The 24585-nt window shown below is 37.9% G+C and overlaps 5 protein-coding genes across 5 annotated transcripts; 3 read left to right on the top strand and 2 right to left on the bottom strand.

Moving 5' to 3' along the window:
• Nucleotides 1–7132: 7132 nt before the first annotated feature.
• Nucleotides 7133–10152, top strand: LOC136238507 (dual specificity protein phosphatase 4-like). The gene is made up of 3 exons (XM_066029043.1): nt 7133–7918; nt 9162–9527; nt 9591–10152. The coding sequence occupies exons 1-3, from the start codon at nt 7543–7545 to the stop codon at nt 9896–9898; spliced, it is 1050 nt and encodes a 349-aa protein (XP_065885115.1). The 5' UTR covers nt 7133–7542; the 3' UTR covers nt 9899–10152.
• A 1304-nt stretch (nt 10153–11456) lies between these two features.
• On the bottom strand, nt 11457–17959 carry LOC136238962 (E3 ubiquitin-protein ligase RNF130-like). Its single transcript, XM_066029682.1, has 5 exons — nt 17196–17959; nt 16694–16887; nt 15755–15845; nt 13777–13903; nt 11457–11689 (listed from the first exon to the last, which is right to left on the bottom strand). The coding sequence occupies exons 1-5, from the start codon at nt 17859–17861 to the stop codon at nt 11661–11663; spliced, it is 1107 nt and encodes a 368-aa protein (XP_065885754.1). The 5' UTR covers nt 17862–17959; the 3' UTR covers nt 11457–11660.
• LOC136238964 (large ribosomal subunit protein uL6-like) lies at nt 17924–18990 on the top strand. The gene is made up of 5 exons (XM_066029684.1): nt 17924–18006; nt 18198–18262; nt 18319–18524; nt 18579–18789; nt 18837–18990. The coding sequence occupies exons 2-5, from the start codon at nt 18217–18219 to the stop codon at nt 18938–18940; spliced, it is 567 nt and encodes a 188-aa protein (XP_065885756.1). The 5' UTR covers nt 17924–18006; nt 18198–18216; the 3' UTR covers nt 18941–18990.
• On the bottom strand, nt 18933–22403 carry LOC136238963 (acylglycerol kinase, mitochondrial-like). The gene is made up of 11 exons (XM_066029683.1): nt 22263–22403; nt 21998–22193; nt 20564–20659; nt 20482–20514; nt 19845–19948; nt 19642–19791; nt 19541–19598; nt 19393–19488; nt 19285–19349; nt 19150–19237; nt 18933–19104 (listed from the first exon to the last, which is right to left on the bottom strand). Exons 1-11 carry the CDS (start codon nt 22367–22369, stop codon nt 19012–19014), a joined length of 1086 nt encoding a protein of 361 aa, XP_065885755.1. The 5' UTR covers nt 22370–22403; the 3' UTR covers nt 18933–19011.
• Nucleotides 22404–22430: 27 nt separating this feature from the next.
• On the top strand, nt 22431–24560 carry LOC136238959 (gamma-sarcoglycan-like). The gene is made up of 4 exons (XM_066029678.1): nt 22431–22710; nt 22928–23029; nt 23863–24252; nt 24312–24560. Exons 1-4 carry the CDS (start codon nt 22498–22500, stop codon nt 24480–24482), a joined length of 876 nt encoding a protein of 291 aa, XP_065885750.1. The 5' UTR covers nt 22431–22497; the 3' UTR covers nt 24483–24560.
• The last annotated feature ends 25 nt before the right edge of the window (nt 24561–24585 follow it).

Below are 24585 nucleotides of genomic sequence, written 5' to 3'. Positions count from 1 at the left end.
GGGCGGCCGCACTAGACTATGAAAATTTCTATGAAAAGAAGTTACCGTATAGACTAAATATTTCCAGGGAAAAATATTTCGAGGTTTAGAAACTGTCTGGGAATACCACAAAGTGGTATTCCCAGACAGTTTGCAAGGAAACAATTGTTTCAGCGCTTGTCAGTTACTCTCTGGCGATATAATGCCAAAATGATCCTGAGGCATTATGGCTTATGCCCAGAAGATGGCATAGACTTGTTGAACTAAGTTATTAATTAAGGTTGTTTTGTAGTTAAGGTAGCTAGTTTTGTAGTTAAAGTACTTAGTTTGGTAGTTAAGCTAGTTAGAATTTTGTATTTAATATATTTTTTTCGAGGTTTAGCAATGTTGCTAAAAAATTTTTCGCGGATTTGTAAACATTCCCAAAATGTATTAGACTATATGGAGGTAAGTTATAAACGTTGATAGCTAACTAGTCTCGCGTGCCAGACGGTTTGTGTGGGGGCGGCAAATAAACCGTCTGGTCACTGTTGCACACTTCAGTTCCGTGAACTCACTGGAATGCAATTAGATTACATCACGGCATTGTTTTGCGCCAAGGAATGGATGATGCAATAATCTTTCCAATCACCTCTTTGAACAGACTAAGACAATAATTGTACTGGTAATGTCCTGGTGACGTATTCGAAACGTCTTCCTCGACAATTCTGTCGTTTCACAAATCCGTAGCGAACCACAATCGTTCTTATACGAACGCTTTTAAGAGCCCTGTACTAGGGAAACAAAGATCCTAAGCCCATGGCGTTGTTAAACTTTCGAAAAAGTGATCTGTAGCCGAGATTCAGTTCTTTATTATACTAAGAATTTGAATTATTAGTGGTTGTTTCGTCACAGAGTGCGCGAAGCGATCTGATTGGCTCTGCCAACATTCCGGCAGTGGTCCCGGAATGTGTGCAACAGTGACCAGACGGTTTATTTACCGCCCCCACACAAACCGTCTGGCACGCGAGACTATAGCTAACCTCCAAAACCGCGAAATCAGCGAAAATTTTATATTTAGGCTATACGTACGGTTTTAGGAAGTTATCGATAAGCGTATCTAGGAGTAGGCGGGGCTCTACCAAAGTACCCTACCCGAGACCCTATGCAGAGTTTTAGTTGAATACCAGTCAAATACTCCAATAGAGCAGTCACTACACATTCAGCTAGGAATTGCATATAATTATATATGTAAGCCCTTTTGAGTTTGTATACTTCTGACTCTTGTATCAAGCTTCCTTGTTATTTTGCTGAACGCTATATTAATCCTACTGCACTGATAAGTGATTAAAGAATTTTACAAACTTGTGATGTGAGATGATAATTGAGACCCTTTTCAAATAAATAGCTACCAGTCTCGTTTCCAATATGAATACAAATATTAATACTAAATCTGAACACAAAGTTGCTTTATACCACCAAGCTAATCTTGAGAACATTAAGAGACCTATTTGAATTTCAAATTTGTTTTCTTGGGAATGATCCTTACTGTAAAACTGTTGAACAAAACTGGACTGATCTAAAAGGTGCAATCAATGACAGTGTTGCAATGCACGTGCCATACAAAACTATACATTATAACTCCAAATTACCATGGATAAACAGAGAAATAAAGAGGGATATGAAGAGAAGCAAACAATTATACAACATAGCTAAAAGAACCAAATCTAGTAATGTCTGGAATGCCTATCACAAGATTAAAAACTCTATAAATAGCAAGATTAAAGTAGCACACAATAATTATTTCAATAGAATGTTTGACAACTCATTTAATGGAAATCGTAGACAATTTTGGAAGTATATTAGAGCAAAACGTAAGGACTACCATAATACTCCACCCTAATTGTAGATGGTGAATCTATCTCAGATACGAGTAAAGCCAATGCATTAAACAACTATTTTGAGTCAGTCTTCACTAAGAAAAACTTATCAAATATCCCTTCCATGAATGGATGCAACAACCCTGTGAATGCTCTGCCTACTATGCCAAGTATTACATTTTCAGTGGCTGGTATCCAACATTAATTATCCCTATTAGATACCAACAAAGCCAGTGGGCCAGACAACATTCATCCATATACCTTGAAGAATTGTGCAAATGAAATATCTCCTATACTGCAAGTTATATTCACTCAATCACTAGACACAGGTATATACTACCATCCAATTGGCTCATGGCCAATGTATGTCCGGTTTCAAGAAAGGAAACCATACTAGTACTGCAAACTACCGACCAATATCATTGACTTCTGTATGCTCCAAAATTATGGAACACATTATATATCATTCCATAATGGATCATCTAACAACATTCTCATTGATACCCAGATCCCAGCACTCTTGTGTTATCCAACTTATTTCACTGATAGAAGACTTGTCATATGCTCTAGACCAACAGAAACAAACCGATGTCATTCTCCTTGACTTTGCTAAAGCGTTTGATAGTGTCCCACATCAAAGACTATTTGTTAAATTAAGACACTGTGGTATCAACGATCACATCTGTCAGTGGGTCAATACTTGGCTCACCAGAAGGTCACAGCGAGTAGCTTTGGACGGTACCTTTTCTGACTCGGTATCTGTTAATTCAGGAATCCCTCAAGGGACGGTCCTCGGCCCTTTGATGTTTCTTCTATACATTAATGATATAACAGAACATGTAAATTCGCCACTACGTTTATTTGCTGATGACTGTTTACTTTACAGAATTATCACCACCAAAGAGGATGCTGTTCAACTTCATCATGATCTTGATCAATTACATGAATGGGCAACTAAGTGGCAATTAAGATTCAATGTAACCAAATGTACTACTATGTGGTTTACCAGATCATTATCACCAATCATTTTCAACTACAAGTTAAACAATCACAACTTGGGTACATCGAACCAACACTCCTACCTTGGTGTTATATTGGATAACAAACTATCATGGTCTCCACATATTAGTAATATAGCTGCTCAGGCCAATAGAAATTGAACTTCCTGAAATGCAATCTGAGTTGCTGCTCCTCTAACATCAAAGCAACAGCCTACCTTACAATAGTACGACTGTCAATGGAATACGCTGCAGTCATCTGGGACCCATGCCACCATAACAATATTCAGCAGCTAGAGAAAGTACAACGTAGGGCAGCTAGATGGGTCCTAAATGATTTCAATCGATTCAGCTCAGTCACAGCTATGTTACGGCATCTTTCTTGGCCAAGCCTTCAGCTGAGATGTAAAATATCCAGATTACAAACACTTTTCAAAATTATACATCAAGATTATTCACTATCAATTCCTCTTCATTTTATTTCAGTGACAAGATCCACCAGACTATATCACCCACATCATTTTATTCTACCAAACTCATCCACCTATTCATATCAACAGAGCTTTTACTCCTCAATTAAGGATTGGAACAAACTTACCATCTTCCATCATTGAGAGCAACAATATTGACTCAGAACTACAAACATTGTACGGAACTCAATGACTGTAATCTTTGTATCTATGTAACTAAATTCATTTTGTGATTGCTTTTTTTCCTGAACATATCAGCTGTGCTGTCTGCTCAGTAACAATAATAATAAAAAAATAACTTAACGATAAAAGCTTTCCACACTTTAATGTGAGATTGTACAACATTGATAATGGTTTACGCAAACCACAATGACCCTCCTTTAATCTGTTGGGGCTCATAGCTTTACTATTATATAGTATTAAGTTGTGATAGTTTTTGTAAAAGATCCTCTTCTGCAACAGAAAGAGAGTATACCTCATTTTGAGACCTTGAAGGCAAGTCAATTGTGAAAAAGTAAAGATAAGAAGGAAATAATTAGTTGATATGTGTGGATTAATTACAAAGTTATTATGAAGGGGGTAGTTCATTCCAATCTTTAACAGCTCTGTAATTATCAAGTTCTTGTTAATTATTCTCTATATAGACAGCATGGCTGCTATTTTTTTTTGTAGTTTAAAAACTAAATCATTTTATGGCTAATAAATTGCAAGTTCTTAGCTGCCTACAGCATATCCAGAATAGAGCAGTGAGGATGATTTTATCTCTTATCATGTGTTTGTGCTGCATGTGTAGGCATCAGCGTTGAAACCGGGTCGGGTCATCCGGGTCACATTTTCTCCGGGTCATCCGGATCTGACCCGGTTTACAATTTATCCGGGTCTGACCCGGATTGGATCACGTGAGCAACGAAATTGTTCGTTTGACGACGTGGAACTTATAAACGCTATCGCGTAGCTCTTTCGTGAGCCACGCCCACTTATCGCATTACCAACATATGCTCAGCCACGCCTATTTGTTAGTAAGTGCAGTATGTAGCACGAAACTGAGGGTATCTATGGTGAGGGGTAGCTATTGTCAGTAGGTGAAGACCTTTTTTTTTTTTTTGGTCTTCAACCTACAGCTAGGCTGCATGAAGTTGCAATATTTACTCAACACGAATCAAACGCTCAAAATGTAGACTCGTTCGCTCGCCCAAGACTAGCCGAAACACGTCTCGGCTTTAATTAATCCGGGTCACATCCGGGTCACATCCGGGTCTGACCCGGATTGCTATTCGGGTCTGACCCGGATTGCTATCCGGGTCAGTGGGTCATCCGGGTCAGCAGTAGTGACCCGGTTTCAACGTTGGTAGGCATCTTGGCTGGCCTGAGGAAATCAACATCATCCTGTAGCTTGGTAGCACTTTTCTAGTCACCAGTGCTTGCAGCTGCAGCCTCTAGCTCCAATAATGCTTTTTTGCTGTTCACATATACCCACAACACTCGATGTAAGGACTATTTTGCAAACAGCTACCTTGTAAGAACACTGCGATATTTTCAATATAGTGCTACTAACTGGTGGAACAACTGACTTGCCATTTTATGATCTGATTAATGTGTGCAGCTATATATATATATATATATTTAATTGTGTTGCTAGAATTTGTTGTTGGTGTGTTGTGTGTTCTTTGCATTTGTACTGTAACAGACACCTGAACATTCCACTGAAACAACAATCAAAAGTGATTAATTGCTTTAAGAGGCTGCATGGCCATCAATCAAAACAGGACTCAGGAGGATATATTGACTTTCTTTTGTCAATTATGCTATGTAGGTCATGAGATAAGTGCTTTTCAACTTCTTCAAAAATATATTTCCTGAGGTTGTGTTGTCAGCTTAGACTCAGTTAACTCCAACAGGTTACCATGGTGCATATACACAATAAATAAAGAGGTATATACATACCTACAAAAGCAGATGAAAATAACACTTGGGGATTTCACAAAATTCACACGCTGCAAACAGTTAACCAGTAAACTTAGCTATTTCAGTTCCATGAACCATGCATGATACTCATACATTTCAACAGTAGTACATGATCAAGGACGTAGACTGTTTCCCTAAGATAAAGCACACACAATTATAAATGGAACTTTGCCAGAACCTGCAAATAACCGCTAAGGTGCTATAAGGTTAATTGGCAAAAAGCAGTATTACATAATTTGCTTTGTATGAATTGACCAGTAAATCAATTATTGAGCCCTTACAATTGGAACAAGGATGTCTCAAATTATCACTCTATACCTAATTATCTTGCATGGCTCCTTATTAGCCATATGAGATATCGTAGTTTTGTTTTCTGGTTGCATTTTTTCATTTTTGTACAAACCAAGTATATTGTTTGTGTGTATTTGCTATAGTTACCAATAGGGATGGGCAGTATTGACAATTCTGCATAATTATGACTATTGTCATGAGCCATTGTCATGATTATCACGATTATTGTCCATTTTACCACTGTAACAAAAAAAAACTAAAATATTCACAAAATATTCAAGATGAATGATTGTTCTTTTAAAAAAATTCCTTGATTATCATGATTATTACACATGCAATAATTGCCAATTTTGATTATCACTATAGTTGATGACAATTAGACAATGTCAATTATTGCCAGCAAAATAATCACAAATATCACGATAACCGAATAATTTGCCCATCCCTAGTTACCATTGCATTATATAGTTGTGTATGTACTGTAGGCATAACATTCCAGCATATGGGAGAGCAGTTATATAGTTCAGCTAGATGCTGCATGTGAGTATGATTCACTAGGTAGCGTACAGCAATCTTGGAAACTGCATACACATCCTCATTATTTCGTTAATCAGATCAAATAATGGTTAACTCTTTAACAATGGGGAAAGCAGGACAAATGCTGAAAAAATGCCAACCCCAGCAGATCAAAGTCACACTGGGCGTGGGGTGGTTGGCTTTTTTTCAGCATCTGTCCCGCTTTACTTTAGGATACTCAACTCAACAATTTTTGCTTAGGTTCCCTGGGCTAGTGGTGAAGCACCTCATACAGGCTCTGCCTTCTGTGCAAACCCTCTAGTGCCCAACTGGTAGACTTGACAATAATAATAAAATAATATGTGACAGTGAAAATACATGCAGGCACTAAGGAAACACAGAAAATCATTAAACAGTGTGCCCTTAGATTGAACTTTGATTTTTAGTTCTCTAATAATATTTGATTTCATACACCCAGTATATGCTACATAAAAATAACACGAGTAAATTATGACTAATCTTGGCATGAACAAAGAAGCCTTGTATCATCCAGATCTGGTATAACCACAGGAGCATGCAGTAAAATTGCTAGAATTTAATGCCAAATATTTCTTGTTCCTTCACATCGAGTTATGTGTTTGATAGTCCTAGTGGACTGCTGGCACAACAATAGCCTTAGCTTCTTGGGAAATATAGCTATATCATACTGGCAGCTAAACTGCATGCACTGTAAAAAAATAGTAGTAAATTTCTCTAACGTCTTCCACAATACTCAGTTTTTTTTAGTGTTCACTACTTTTGTGGTAACCTCCAGCTTCACCACTCTTTTGTAGTGATCCTCTGGCACTATACAATAGTAGTAGTGAACGTCACATACTGTCACTATTGTCGCAGCCATTAGTAGCTAGTGGCCTTCACTAGTTTTTACTGTGTGCAAAAACTGGTAGTGGTTCCTTCCTAAAAGTGCTAGATCAGCAAATTATCAGGACTATTCTAGTGGCTTAGTTTGTCAGCAGTGATCATATAATTGGTGGGATTGGATTATGATGTCATTACAGTTGGCGCACAAACATGTTCTCACCAAACCGCGGCAGTGGCGGGATTGGCCAGGCGAGTTCGGGTTTGTTTATCCCAACATTTCGCTCAATCTACACACGTCCACCTGTCCACCTCGATGTGCCTGTTGAACGGGAAGTCGTAGTCTACAATTCAGGGTTTGTGTTGACAGGTTCTCTACAAGGTCGGAAAGGTTCGAGCGAGGGTTCGAGAACAGGTTTGACAGGGTGTACGCGAAAAACAGAATTACATCATCGCCATCATTAGACATTACGTCACCGCACTAGACACCGTGGAGTAGTGATCCATGCTACGCTGCTATAGTATAAAAGGGCATCAGTCTGCAGTGTATATCGAAACTGTTTATACTCTAACTGTCTGCATCGAACATTTCATCGTCCTTTGATAATGGAGAGCTACAACTGTGAAGCCACTTCAGTTGATGTTGTGCACAACTGGTTAACGCAGGAAGCTAGGATAGATGGTAAATGGATACTCCTGGTGGATATTCGTGGTAACGTGGCCTTTCAAAAGTCACACGTCAAGTTTGCAGTGAACTTGCGTCTCTCCACTTTGCTTCTGAGGAGAATATTGAGAGGCACTGCAGCGGTAGAGAATTTCTGCCCTGATACAATTAAGTATGTCGTTGAATACAGGAAACAACTGGATTGTTGTGTAGTACTCTATGACGAGTCCTCCACCCGTCAACACCCTCACAAGGATGTTCTGTTGTATGCTGAAATGCTACAACCAAGTACAGCCAACAAAATCCTTTACATAGATGGTGAGTAGATATTGTGCGGTTATACATTTGTCATATATTGCCCCACCTACCCGCCTCAGGCATAGATGGGTCTTTGCAGAGATGATTGCACACGAAACCGTTGCCCCACCATGGGGCATATGACAATTGTTTGTTAGACAGCTTGTAAGTGTTGAAACTCTTGCATTGCTTCTATGTCAAATCCCTGTGGGCATAGATATTCGAGTACAGGGATTAGAAACGAGCGCACGCCCTGAAGCACTCCACCTTTGGTGAATTCATGAGGCCAAAATAGTGTCTCCTGCTCTGGACTACTTTCTACGAGCGTGGAATATTTCATTACAATCTCTTAATGTTTTAAAAGTACTAGGCAAACTCGTATTGTAAGTCTTGTTGTGGGTTTTTGCCACCATCAATCATTTTAATCTCAGTTGACACGATTTTTTTGCGTACCTGTTGTGTTGATGGTAAGTTCACTTCGACTGGCAAACAATGCCACAATAACCCTGAAGTAACGTAGTTTTGCATGGTGTACTTCATTTTATTATTCCGCTTGGTTAATGCCCTTTGGCAGTTTCATCTCGATTCCTTGAAATACTACCCCCGTGATTTATCGACTTCAACACAAACGCTGTTATACGAGAAACATCTTTCAATGGTACTGTGCAAAACTTTATAGTATTGCAAAGACTTCAGCACTATTTCCCCAGTGGAACTAGACTCCTGTTCTTCGTAGCAGGTAGACAAAAAACGGAGGTACCCATTGATGATCGAAATCGCAAATGGCGGTGAAAACGACCCAAGACGATTAAACAACAGAAGCCAGAAGCATTAAAAGTCTCGTATATCAACTACAATACTACAAGGTGGTTGAAATCAACTGTAAGCTGACTAAACCACAAACTGCCATCCTGTCCGCATGGGTTTAATCAATACTGAGGAGTGCTTCAACCGCAATCAATGGTAGATATACACGTCGCGTGCTCGGTTGCCTATCCCTTCTCTCGAAAATCTATGCTGTGGGGCACATGGCATAGAGAAATGTGATGACTTAATTGTTATAATTTTGTGCATTTTGACTGTTTTTTTAAAAAATTTTTGACACCATAAGCATTTCATACTTACAATATAACAAAACAACAATACAATGCAACATTTCTCTCACTCCCGGGCTAGATGGAATGCATGCCCTTACCACCACCCCCAGCACTGGTTGTCAAGTGCTGCATTTTGACTGCTTGTAAGTAACATTTATCTCTTGTAGGAGGGTTTGAGGAGTTTCACAAAAGGTACAGTCATCATTGTGAGGGAACTGGTATCCTGCCTGTGACACCTAGTATGCTTGGTAGAAACATGAAAAAATTGAATCTGCTATGCAAACATGAACGTGGTGATACAACGGACGTTTCTAGACCACCAACCCAGATTCTGCCGTTTCTATACATTGGAAATAATCAGAATGCAGCTGACAAATTATTGTTGAAGCAACTTGGTGTGACAGCTATTCTCAATGTGTCAAACTCTACTCCACCTGATCACGAAGGCAGTTTTGACTACAAGCAGATCAGTGTATTGGACAATCACCAAGCTGATTTACTGTCACATCTCAATTCAGCCATCGAGTTTATTGGTAAGTACTTAATGCATGCAATATTGACCGTATAATTGTTACATCCTGTTGTTTTCTATACAGATTCAGTGAAAAATAAAGATGGTTGCATCTTAGTCCACTGTATGGCTGGGATATCTAGATCTGCCACGGTGTGTATTGCCTTCCTCATGAAGTATATGGACTGGGATTTGCAGAAAACGTTTAAGTTCCTGAAGGCCAAACGATCTTGCGTGGATCCTAACTTAGGCTTCATGGGACAGTTGGTAGCATTTCAACGGCAGTTACACACCAACCCCCCATCTTCTGAGCATAATGCTCATCAAAAGAGTGAGATAAATTTTCCACCAAGTAATGAACAAACTAAAACTTCTTCAGACTCCAACATTTGACATGTAGATGAAAGTCTTGCACAGCCCATATACAGAGAGGGCTAATGATGTTTGTCACTACAAGTTTTCGCTTGAAGCAAGAAAAAATGGACTCTCGTTTATTTTATCAGCTATGTAGTTATCATTACCATTGTAAAATAACTTTAGTATATCCTTGTACCATACGTATACACATAAATATTGTTACAGTACACAATTATTTTGTTTGAAATGAATGAATGCAGGTATGAAAAATAAACAAAATGATAAATAGATTTTGGAACAGCTAACTAGCAGCCCAATCTGGTTTGAATTTAAGTCCATATGGAAAAAAATTATGAGTTGGTAATTGTCCAATGTATATATAATGCTGCAACCCTAGAAAAGCTTGGCAGTTGGACAGCACCAATAAAAGCAATATTAATTTTCAGGTTTGGGAGGAGGGGGGCAAAGTGATATGGAATAGTCATTAATTTTATATGCAGTGAAGACGTGCAGCACTCAAAAATACTAATATACTCTAATAAAACACTCAGCTCTCGAGCATAATGGTGTTTATAGTTTCAATAGGCTTGAGTTTTGGACATTGCTCAATAGCATATTTTCAGAGCATACAACTTCTTATCCAGATAATAACACTATCCTGACCTAGTCTAGTCTAACATTCCTTAGTGTCATTTTGAGTAGTGCAATAGTTGGTAAATACACATTGCTAGCTGTACCTTGATTCATAGCTACTATTGTATTAGTCAGTCATCCTGACGAACCAGATACTCAGCATCTATGTAGCTAACGGCCAAGAATGACCCCATTTATTAACTAGTGACATGTAGCAAATCTCAGTCCACTAGCTACTCACGATCAGGTAACTTACTCATTCATGATGATGACTGGCCTATTTAAGTATATGGCCTAATATGGGTATATAAAGCAGAATCCTCAGGTGGAGGACAATGCCTTCATGCATTTACATACACTAAAAACAAGTATGCTATTATTATAACATGTCCCCAGAGTCAGCACATTATACATGTGTTCATTGTGCACAAAATGCATTAAAATACCACAATAATATTAAAGTATCACATGTTAAAACTGTGCACTGTACAGACTGTACTTACAAGTGCTAAGCAGCACACTAGCATGTCAATGTGCTGTTTTAGAGAGCTGGTGTGTTGTTTTAGCAACACTGTACGGTGTCAAAATAACACACCTCCTACATTAGAATAGCATATGGGGACATTTTAGTGTGCTGTTTTAACACACCAGTTTTTACTGTGTGGAAACTTACTCGACCTTAGTAGATAGGTTACTGTCTTGTCAAGTTGGTCTTTCTATACAGGTGGCTGCTAAGTCAAGTGGTTCCATTGTATTGAAGGAATGTACCATATAGTGGGAAATTGAGGGATAAACTCTGTGTAAAATACTATTCATTCATGAAAGTCCAGGAAATAGTTTTGGTCAGGTAATACCGGGATAGCCGTGTTACAAACCTAAAACAGTTCTTGATTATATTTTCACAAAGCTATCAATAATATTACATTAAATTTGCAAAAGCTTCGTCCCGGTAGTGGAGTAATTGAACAACCAAAGATTTTAATGAAAAAAAGAATACAATACAATAACACACAAATAGCTACATACAATAATATTTCAACACACGGTCATACATACACACACTCTTAGTATGATAACAAGTACAAACGTATGTACGACAGTATTACATTATATACAATTACAAGTGTGAATTTTTATTAAATGTTGAAAGACTGGGAAGGCAATTTCATTCAATAATTTCAACCTGCAAGTCCCCTATAGAGAGAAAAAATAACATGAAATACGCATTGTGAATTCTCTACATGTATTCTAATAGTTTCATTAACTGCTGTACTATAACTTTTCAACACAAGTGATGGCAAGCAAGATTGATTAGATGTTATCATTTCTAAATAGGTCCTACGTATATTTTAGCTGCCACTTCATTCATTATAACATTAATATATGTGTGTGTCAAGTAGGTTCGAAACATAGCACTTCATGACCTCACCATTAAGGCCATGAGGCCAGGTCCCACAATGAAGTTTCAAAGATGCCAAGGATTATATCTTTGATGATACAAATGTGCAATCCATTCTTGGGTTTTCAAATTCATAACACTCCACATTATACCAGTATAACTATTGTTTACTAGAGGTGTACTGATAATCGGATCAGCTATTGGCTATGTCGGCCTTGTTTTTGCAAATCAGTATCGGATCGGATCAGTAACATGTGTGTAAATAAGCAGCAGATACAGATACACATAAACATGTGTTTCTGGGCACACATGCTCTAGTAATATCCTAGCAATGCATGTTTATGCAATGTTAAATGTTGATTTAAGTCCCACACTGTAAGTTAGAGTGAAAATTGGAAGAGGGAAGGTCTATGCTACCATATCGGATCAGCTTTGTTTATCGGCTTGATAATATTATTTTATATCGGTTATCGGAATATTGGCTAAAGGTCATATCAGTGTACTTCTATTGTTTATGTAATCATATAATGTCTGCCTGGTAATTGATACTGATACCCAAGAGTTGTAGGAAATAAGGAAATGCTTGCAAAACTTTGTATAATGTGAATAATACAAATCTTGATTTATTATTCACTCTGTTTAAATCGGCGCTTGTGAATTATCCCATCACAGGACTCACAAGATGGCCAGGGAATGCAAAAAATAAAATAAAATAAATATATATATATATATATATGTAACACTTTCACACCTCAGATCAAAGGAGCCACCCGGGGCTACAACTGGGCAGTGTTTATATAGACGTTGATTCTGAAATTGATTGTGGGGATCGATCAACACTCACGTGATTAGGATGTATGACCTAGATTTCGCTATGAAAACCACTCAGACGGAGAGCGTTTTGTTATCCTCGCCATCCTACGAGTTGAAAAACATTGGGCTAAGGTGAAAACTAGTGCTATAGCTTATTCATCGATCGTTTCCGCACATTTTTGAATATGGACGCGCCCCCAGCACGAAGCTACCACTCTGCACAGAGTAACCACTCTACAAGCAAGCTTACCTGTCTAGGCCTTTAGTGCACTGCGTAGTTTTTCCATAAACAATTCAATAGCACCGATTAAAACGTTAAACTCGCGTAACGGAAATTCTCCGTGATATCTCTAGGATATGTCCATTTGTCATAACTGAACGTAACCAGAACATACTAGCTGCTGACCCATAATCGAAAATTTTAGGTATGCATATATAATACATTCAGTGGCTGCACTCGTTTGGCTTAGGTGATTAATCGCCATGTACAGGCTATCAGCCTAATAAGTGTTACATATTAGCTGTAACACGGGCATTTGGGCTTTGCCTGATATGTATGCCCTCTGCCCTCGGACAGTCGGGTATACATATCAGGCAAAGCCCTCATGCCCCACATGTTACAACTATTACATATATAATATCAAGTGGTATCTGGCTTTATTAGATTTTTCACGCACACACAACAATTTCAGGATTTGCTTATGGTGTTTTCTAGACAAGCAAGCACATGATCTTTCAAATGGTCAGGAAGCCGCAGCCTTATAAAGGAAGCCAGACATGGTAGGAATGATGGAAAGGAACACACTGAAGTGGGCTCCTATAATTATCTACCAATCCACACATTAGAATAAGGTGTTGGACTTGTACATTATGAAACACATGACCAAATTCTTTTGAACACAGAGCAACACAAAAGCCATAAAACAACAGTATTACTATATACATTTCTTTTTCAAACTTCCTATTATATGGCTTATAGCACTCATGTATGGCCTCCCAAACATGTAACCACTAAAGCCATGAAACAATAGAAACACATCAATTGACAATCATAACAATTATATCTTACCATCATTATCACGTCTTTGATCATCACTGTCATTTTCTAAACCTTCTTCTAGGCTCCCCAAATCTAACATACCTGGCTGTGTCATAGTTAGCATTCTTAATTCTCGATTGGTGGACTCATTTAAACACTACAAAATACACAGAGAAACACCATTAGCATGAGGTATAAAATACTAGCAATAATTCATAATGAAATATAACAGTAGTAGAATTGTGGCAAGAAACGGTCTGGCAAGTTTAAGATTTGTATTAGAAGAGAATGGATTTAAGTCCATTGGCCAAATAGGTATCAGGGTTATAGAAATTCCTTATGTGTCAAAACTACACAAAGGAAATACCAATGTTCACATTAAGGTGTTAAATCACGATCATCAAAGTTCAAGTGGTGATAATTAATAGAAAATTTTTTAAAGTGCCAAAGGGCTGTGATCTATAAACTTCCACAAAATAGTACATTAGCCCACAACCAAATCACACAGAGAATGAGCACATCAGATCCTTAAAACTTGATGAATTCCCCAGTTCAGACTGAACACGAGACAAGTCACACACTCAAATGAGGGGCCATATAGATACTGTACAAATCTATTGTTTTGCTCTTCCTGCAGTCTATTGTCATAACTCTAAAAGTACTTGCCAGAAATTGTAACAGCCCATTGGATTTTTCTCCTAGACAATAAAGAAGTCATCAAAAGAAATTGTAAAGCAGTTGGGGTTTTGCTTAGCAGGTCACATAAAGTTTTAATAGCAACATCTTCTACAAATTGTGACACATTGAATATGATAACCAAACGTAACATGGTGTTAATGATATCCATCAAGTGATAATGACACATGTATCAACCGCAACATTTTAGAAGACTGACAACTAATTGTCATGATAACTCTTGTACATAGCTATTGACTATACCCATGATTCTGAGGTTGTGTAGGATGTATGTAGATGAGATGGGACACTCTATATTTGTGATATCGGAAACAACAGAAAGTAGGCCCAATGATAGGTGATTACTACACTAGTGATTTGGTTATATTGTGTTGCCATAGCTAAAAGACACATAAAAACATGTATTTATGTATGTGATTACAAGAAAAAAAACCTTATTTAAACTTCTATAAAAGCATTTATTTGTGTATGTGGTTACAAGAAAAAACCCTACGTAAACTTTTATGGATTTGACATCTGAAGAATGTGTTTCCCAAAAATCATTTAATTACAAACTAGTCAACAGCAATGCCATTTACATGGCTGCTACAAAGTACTGAGACAAATAGTCATTGGACTGTTACATAAATGGTTTCCCAGTACCCAGGGGTATCCAATGTCGAAACAATTTCATCTAAAACATAACCACACCTTACTAAAAAACCTTCTTGAATGTCACAAAAAGACAAACGGTCAAAGTACATAAATTATGGCAGTTTAAACCTCCACTGTGTATCAGAGTTTAGAGGTCTGGTTCTTTGATGTCATATAAATTTCTTTGGATAAGATTTCTAAACCAAGCTTTGAGAAAATACCACTACTGGTGTCGGGAGTATAAGCACTGAAGGTACTTATAAGCTCCTGCTGATGGTATGTCAATCTTTATTTGAAATCATGAAACACATTAAATTAAATACTATTACATAACAGCTCAGGATGAATGACTCAATTGACACCATAAAAGTTATTAAAGTTGATATAACTTGTCATGAAAGTGAATATGATGAAACACTAATCAGAATTTCGTACATCCTTACTATGCTAGAATTTACAGGATTTGCAAAAAATATAATTATGATCTTTGTTCATAAGGATTCTAGCTATTTTGGAATTTCTATAATTCCTTTGGGACTTGTATGTGGTCTTAATGACGTGAAACCTCACTGGGACTCTAGAACAAGACTTCTGTGTTTCCATCCAAGAATATATAAACAGAACTCCCTTACATCTTGAAAAAGAAACTGATGAAACAGTTGACACTATAAATACTTACTTCTTGGTTTCCCACAATGTTGTGCTTGCACATCGGACAGGTACCTTTCTCAAACAACCATGGATCAATGCAGATCTTGTGGAATTCATGCCTGTATTGTCATCATAGAAACATATAGCTCACAGTTTGTCACATATCCAACTTGGTAATAAACATTGTCATTATCATAAGTACTCCCCCAAATAGGAAGAATGATTTAACTTCATAGGATATTGAAATATTTTGGTATGAGCACATGACCACATCCTTAGTGTAACCTCTACTAGATCCTGTGGAGTGCATACTATACTCCTTATCATGTTTACTGATTAACCAGCAGTCTGACTGGTGGGACCAGCAGTCTGATTCGTGGGTGCTATGTAATTGAAAATCAATAGCCTTAGTTAGGTTTGTCCAAACCACATATCAACTAAGATGTTTAGTGTATGAGCATTAGAAGTGTTTACAAGCCATATATGAGTAAACACACACAAGGTGTGGTTTTTAGTTTAAAAAAAGAAAAAAAAGGGCATAGTTCCTGCTGAGAAGTGCAGAATTGCTCTACTGTCAGTAAACACCATACCTTGATAACCCACAGAAGCTGTTAAGCTCAAAAGGAAAGTGTTTAGAAGCCAAGGTGTCAGCCAGCTCAGGCACACAGGCCTGCCCTTACACAATACCTTTAGACCCTAACACAAGGTGCAAGCAAACTTTTAAACATTACTACAAATGACAAAAATAGCTATATTTATTTGCAGTGACATAAATCACTTCACAGCTTCAAGAACAATGGCTTAGCAGCATTCTACTTATCATAAACAGGTGATAAACAGAGGCACATGTGTTCACATTTCTTTTGTGTATTACACACTAGAATAAGCAATGGAGTGAGATCATGGCATATCCAATTTCTCACTACAACTGTGGTTAGTGGATTTCATATTAATACCCCAGACTTACTGGCATGGTAGAATTCTGAGGATATCCTTAGTTTTGTATGTCTCGAGACAAATGGCACATTTTTCGTCATCATCGCTTGTGACTGAATCAGTGTCCTCATCTCTGCTTGTCTTCTGTACTAGCTTCTTTGGCTTCTTGTACGTTTTTGTCGGACATTTTTCAATAGCCTTGCGTGTCTTGGAAAGCAATTCTGCCTATAACGACACAATACAAAAAAAATCACATTCAACATTCTAACTACCCATCTTTATAAGCTATGGGACAACTTGTTTGACATGCATATATAAAACACCTATATCATTTATAGTACAGTGCATTAAACGTCAAAGCAATTCTGTAAACATCAAATATAGTATATATCAGAACCTTTCAAAAAAAGGACAACATGAAATGTGTCATTTCTCTTAGCATAATAATCAGACCCCTGAAACCATGACACCTCACTACTAAGGACAGTGCTCCCAGAATATTGACTGGGTTACAATGCTGATCAGTTTCTTACCCTGCGTCTCTTGGCTGTGTACATGTGGTGGCAACGTCGGAGGTAGTTGAAGATGAACCAAGTGAGTGAGAGCAGCAGGAGAATTGTGAATGCAAACACTACAAAATAAAAAGTAGTGGTGCTTCGTTGATTTGTAAATCCACCATCTGTTGGTCTGGTGGTTGGAAAGTTAGCCTGTCCCGTTAATGTGATATTTACTTGTCGAACAGATTCATCCTTATAACGAATAATGCCATTATTTTTCACCAAAATTACTGGTATATCGACGTTCGCGTTGTAAAGAAGCTTCAAGTCATCATCTTTGTGAGTGGTCCAAAATATCATTGCTCTTCCGTCCTGCTCCTTTACTCTTTTAGCCAAGTCGATTAAACCAGTATTGCAGTGTTCTCCTTCGTAATAAACAACAGTGCACTCTTCAAACCCTGTTAGAAGTGTATCACAATCTTCCATTCTCGAATATATTTTTATGTCACACAACTTTGGATACTTTTGTCTAGTCATCGAAGGATAAGAAAAACCAACTACGGTTAGGTTTGATGCTCTATTAAAAACTGTTACTTTTACTTCATCGTAGTAGTCGCTAGAGTCAACTCCAGTCGCTAAACCGGAACGATCTGTTAGAATCATCAACAAAAAACCGGCCAGTGGTAATATCACACGATTCATGGTCTCCTGTAACGTAAAAAAAAACAAGCTACTAAAACTGATCTTCAACTGATAATATACAATGGCATTCCCTTTACGGTTTTTATTCTCGCACACTTCCTTTTACTACTGCGCATGCGTAAGCCACCTCCTTTTCTCGTGCTTGGTGAGTTTATCATCCGTCGTCAGTTTACGTCGTGTACTTTTACCTGTTATCATTTCAATGTTTACCTGATCTTTTATTCGTGTTGGTTGTATTCGTTATATTTTTGTTAGAAAATACCCAAATGTGTTTATGTTGGTTTACGAACGGTGCACGAAGGATGTGATGTATGAATGCGTTTCATTTTTGTATAGGGGGTAATAGATACGAAGAATGAAGACCATATTTTCCAGTGAAATGGTCACCATACCTCCAAATGGTAAATGTTTTGTACATCGTTTACTCTAATTAGTGCCAACCATTTTTTGTGCACAGTGGAGGTATCGATTAAAAGCAGAGTGGTCACGGTAAAGGGTCCACGTGGTACTTTAACAAAGAGCTTTCAACATATGGATCTTGAGATTGTCAAAGTTGGAAAGAACAAGTTACGTGTGGATGTGTGGTTCGCAAAAAGAAAACAGCTGGCATGTGTAAAAACCATCTGCAGTCACATAGAAAACCTTTTCAAGGGAGTTCTCTACGTTAGTGCCACCAACTTGTCTAACCATCACTTTTATCAAAAATTTTTTTGGTAGGGCTATCGATTCAAAATGAGGGCAGTTTATGCTCATTTCCCTATCAACATAAGCATGCAAGAGGATGGCACAGTGGTTGAAATCAGGAACTTCCTCGGAGAGAAATTTATCAGGAGAGTCGCAATGAGAAAAGGAGTAAAGTGTTCGCCAACTGGCACCAAAGATGAGATCCAGGTTGAGGGGAATGATTTAGAAATGGTGTCGCTTTCAAGTGAGTTCATCATAATTTTTATAACCTGTTATTTAAACTGTTTTCAGGTGCTCTCATCCATCAAGCTGTGCTAGTACACAACAAGGACATTAGAAAGTTTTTGGATGGTATCTACGTGTCAGAGAAGGGGACAGTTGATCAGATGGATTAATTATATTGTGTTGTGTTTGGTCAATTCATTCATAACAATAATTAAAATGAGGTGTCTGTTGGACATGTTCATCATCTTGCAATGAACTGAAGACGATTTGGTAATACACTTGCTTCAATGGTAGTTGCTTCATAAAGCTCTCCATCAATAGATAGCCATGTTTCCTGTTTAAAAATGAAGCACATTGGAGTTCAACACACTGTACCAACCTGGCTTGATCTAGGGCTAATCACACATCTTTGTTTTGATATGGTAGTAGCTTTACAAGGTGATATCCTACTTTTTCCTACTTGCCACCTACACCACTGTGATGTTACATTATATTTCTCAGCAATTGTGCTCACCCATGCTTGATGAAGTCCCACTTTGTTATACTGTTTGGCCAAATTGTGAAGAAAAATTCACTGCCCTATATTGTGGTACTAAACTGTTAGTACTGGATTAGAACTTGCCTTAAGGTGCATGTCAAACCCAAGAGTATCCCACAATTGAAAGTTGGAGTCCTGTGCTTGTGTTGCTATTAGTAATTGATAATTTTCTGGCCAAGCCTGTCATACAGATACTGATAATTATGTTGTTATAAAATGGCAAGATATTTACCCGAACAGCTGTGTAGATGTGAGAAATCAGTGATCGTAGTGGTCCAAAAATCCAGAATCTTGAAAAAAAAAAAAATACAGAATCAGTAACACATCACTTACCTATCTCTCCTGTCATATGCATGCTTGAAGGCACCCCAACTAGCTTGCTGGAGGGCATACAGGGTTTTCCCCTCCTTGGGACACAGCTGCATGACACTCATAGGATAGCTATCACCTTCCATGACCATCTTAGTAGCCTCACCGATCATCCTAACCATTTGAGATGACGCTCATGTCAAACTTCCTCCAGCTTGATGTCTTACCTTGAAGGAAGTTTAGTTGTCTGGTCTGGGAAGAGGTGGTTGAAAAAACGGTTTTCCTTTCCAAGCGGAATGACACCAATTCTCACAGAATTCATAAATCTTTCCTAATAGTAACAACACAAAACATAATGGAACAGGTGTGATCCTGAAGCATACACCAATATTAGCTGTTATCAATAGTGTTGTGATAAAATTAATTCTGGTTGTGACATAATCACATGGATCATGTATCTACGGTAAACAGTAAATTAATCTGTTACTTCAATTTAAATAGTACATAGTGGTAGCCAACACACACACACACACACATATGGAAAGAATTAGACATACATTGCAGGTCATCCAACATCTTGTGATCAAGGTTGAATATTCAACCCTGACACCTTATCGATATGAAGTAGTACTAAGCACAACTCCTAGCTAATACAAATGTTACACTTCTTGTGAATATGACAAAAGGAAATGATACCAATTTCGGATGCCATATTTGGTTGTACTACATGTGCAATTGCACACTACAGGTGTGCAACCTCCTCTGGCTGGTGACATAATATAGAGTCATTAAAATACTATGCAGGTAATAGCTAGCACCACAGACACACAACACTTGCCCACACAAAGAACATAGTTAACTTACTGCATCATATCGTCTCATTAGACCATTAACAACCTGACAAGATAACTAATAAAATACTACAATACAATCATTGATGGTGCACCTCAAATAGAGTTCCATCACCTCCAGCAGCTACTATAATGTCAGTCTTGGGATCAATGTAGCCCATTAAGGTACGAATCTGACCACTATACTCACTCTAGTAGGGAAAAGTAATGTTAACAACACATCGGTCTGTTGACCAGCTTCTTGGCCTGCCCTATACATACTCTATATAGCAGACATTTTGGGATCAAATAAGTTTTAAAGAGCTTGTCCTTTTCAGAGGTAAAATTGTATTGGTGGAGATCTATAGGGACCTCAGAGATTATAATGTACTATGCGTCAAGGCTCTGCTATACCGAAGAGCTTAGGGACAATATTTTTGGTTGTGCATTGTTACCAAATTTTCACGGATTTGCTAACAATCTCAAAATGTATGAGGTCTAAGGATAAAATTTTCACTTTTAACCCTAGAACCTCAAAATTCAGCGAAAATTTTCTCCCTCGAAATATTTAGGCTATACGGGTATACTGCGTAGTATCAATGGTGGATTAAAACTTTGTTGGTTCATTTTCAGCACAACTAAACCACTGTAACTGTGCATTACCAGATTGATGCTTATAGTGATTGACTAGCCAGTTTTAATTCAAATTTTAATTCATTTTTACACTCTAGAACTTGGCAATAAAGTCGCAGCCAAGCCAAATATTGGTGCAACACTGCACACAAAATAAATATTTTTGTAGCCAAAGCAATGATATTAAATTAAAACATGTCTATTTAACCTAACATATCACAATATGATACTGAATGATGATGATGTAATATGAGTTAGTGTCAATATCAGTGTCAATATCTTGACATTTTTAAAGAGACAAGACCAACCCTGATCCACCACACTTTACTCTATGCTAGTAAAACAAAAGGTTTATCCTATGCCTACACCCACAGAACTACAAAACAATAGAAGATAAAGAGCAGTGGGACTTAGACAATCCCAAAAAATCCTTCCCCCCAGTGCTAGGTCAACTGTGTTGGAACATAACCAAGGATGACCAACATAAAACATGATGACAGAAGATGGCAATGAAGCCAGCTCATCACTTCACAATAAGGTATCTTCCACTAGCAGGACAAGAGGAAGGCCAGAGATTTATAAGACATGGTAGTTGAGGCAACCATGTCTCCTGAAGTTGTGAACACAAGTGGACTAAAACTTCTATGTTTAATGTCACAAAATCTCCCTTCATGCTGACAGTGCTTTGTACCTTTGTGCTAGTGGTATGGGCTGGATCGGTTAGAAGTGGGATAAGGGTTAATTAAATTCTGACAAAAAATTGGAAACCGTAAACCACAGAAACCGCAATTACAGAAGCCTTAAACAGTCAGGATATTGACTACATTACACTGTCAATATCCTGAGTGCATTACACTGTCAATATCCTGAGTGTGGGAAATATAATTCCAGTATGCAAGCAATACATGCATTCTCACTTCAATTAAAATCACTTCAAATTCTGCAAGATTTAGAATTGGAGCAGCAAACTTCTGAAACTTTCCTTTAGCATCTCCATTGTTAGCTGTTGGATTGAGAAACACATAGGCCTTTTTCACATTCTCAGTTGCTGGGTGACGTTGTTTGCCTCTGCCACTGACGTCCGAGCACAAATGGCGGATAATCACTTTGTCCCTGTAAAACACTCTAATATAACAGTCATCCAGCTCGTGTGTATAAAGTATTGTGGGTTTATATTCTTACCGGTATCTTTTGATGACGATATTCGACACCAATGTGTACACTCCTAAACCAAACACGTATCGTTTCCAGTACTTCCTAAAATGTCTGGCAGCGACACTGGTGGCCATAAAAGCGCCTTAATTTATAAGCGCCTGAGTAAAATAAAACATTTTATGCGCTTAAAATTATTGGTGCTTGTATTAGAGATTAACGCCCCTAAATTTTGAGATACACAATATTGCAATATTATCACAAAATGATCAGCAGAAGACACAGACTAGAGACCAACGACACAGATACATTTGGAGAACAGGATGATCGGGCAATTGCAGCCCCGAAAACACTAAAAATAGGAATATACGGATGGAGAAAGCGTTGCTTGTACTTGTTCTTGGTGTTGCTACTCGTAATCATAGCGGTAAACCTCGCGCTAACAATCTGGATACTAGTGGTGCTGGATTTCAATCTGGTGAGTCTGTTATGAAGTTTGTATATTTTCATTATTTTTTGCATGTTGATACGTGAGGGGTGGAACTACCCAATTGTTTTATTAGCTTAAGATATGCATAGTGGAGATTGATTGCCTTTACTGCCAGGGTTAACTATAGTATATCAAAAATTATTATACCTGCAACTTAAGTTTATAATTATTTTTCAATGTACATATGGCTGTTCTTTGATTGCAGGAAGGAATTGATAAACTAGAATTCACTGATGATGGTATAAGGTTGGAGGGAACAGCAGAGTTTCGTGGACCTGTGCACGCACGAGACATTTCAGCCATAGCAGTAAGCACTGCAACATGTACACATCACTCGTCACAGTACATCACAGGACTATATACTGGAGTGTGGACACCTTGATAATCAGGACATTTGTTTGTGGTCCCATTTGTTACAGTTTTAAGGCCAGGCAAACTTGGTTGATTTTCAGCCCCGCCTACATCACTGTATGTGTGCATATTGTTTTATTAGTTTCACTGCTAAGTAAGATTGACAATCACTTTACAGTAAAGAAAGTACCTCGTTGCTTCTCAAGAAATACAGCACAGCTTGTAAAACTTCAGCTAACTTTCAAGGGCAAAGGCAGAAAATTTTAGAAGGCAAAGTAAACCTGATTGTTAGAGTTGACGGTGGGTGACTGCTCTATTAGGCTATTTCGATCTTTGAAGTGACAAGTTCTAGTCTCCTAACTTTACCAAGGCAGCTGCCTCATGGTAACTATGCTGCTGACTTTTAAAAATGGATAGCCTGTTCCTCCAGTGATTTGGAGAGCTTTCTGCACTGATCCTCTCACCTGCATGAAAATGTACTAGAAACTAATAGTCAAATTTGATTAGCCTATTTCAAATTTAGACTCTTGAAATCAGTGCTCCAATATGTACACACATATCCAGAATTACTAGCAGCATAGAAATATGTATAGTTTGTGTTTAGTGGATATAGCAGTACTTGAAAGAATAAACTCAGTTGAAAACTCAGCTTCAAATACTAATGGTATTTTGTGTACCAACTCCCACACATTCGATCAAATAATTATTGTATCATGGACTGACAAACATTGCATACACACATCAGTTAAAATTTGTTCCAGCAAGTCATCAGAATGATATCACCACTAGGGTAGTAACCTCACTGTGAGGTCATTACAACAAGTCCACCTGTCAGTTGGTAACAGTACAATATCAGTGAGGAATGATGACATTCTTGTACAGAGTAACAGATTCCAAGTCAGCTCACCAGAACGCAATGATCCTTTACTAATACTCAACAATGGAGAACTTACTGTTGGAGCAGACATATTAGAAGCAATGGGAACACGCGGTGTAAGCATGGAGGGACCAATTGAAGCTGACACAATACGAGCACATAATAAACAACAGCTTAGCATCGAATCAGCTTCCGGCAGTATGAATATATTAGGATCAGATGGAGTATCAATGGAAGCAACAGCAGGGCAGATAAACATACAATCTGCTGATGAATTGCTACTGAGATCTGTTAGTGGATCAGTAAGGAATTACTGTACAGCTACCTTGTGTATGTGTCTCAATACATACCTGTACTATAGGTGGTGATTGATGCTGCAGATATACAGATAGGACTCCCCATGGATGACAGAGAACAGTCGACTGTTTATGATGTATGTGTGTGCCAGAATAATGGAAGATTGTTTCTAGTAGCATCAGCAATGGATGGAACAACCAATTGTGCTAATCAACAAGACTTGTGTACTTCATAAATATGTGTACTTTAGTATACTTGTATATTTATCAGTACTTGTAAAATCTCTTTTACTATAGATGTACATGCAAAAGTACCAGTCTCAGCCAGCTAAGTACCTG

This window comes from Dysidea avara, chromosome 11 (genome assembly GCF_963678975.1).
Source record: "Dysidea avara chromosome 11, odDysAvar1.4, whole genome shotgun sequence".
Lineage (NCBI taxonomy): Eukaryota > Metazoa > Porifera > Demospongiae > Dictyoceratida > Dysideidae > Dysidea > Dysidea avara.
This window is presented reverse-complemented; position numbering and strand designations above follow the sequence as displayed.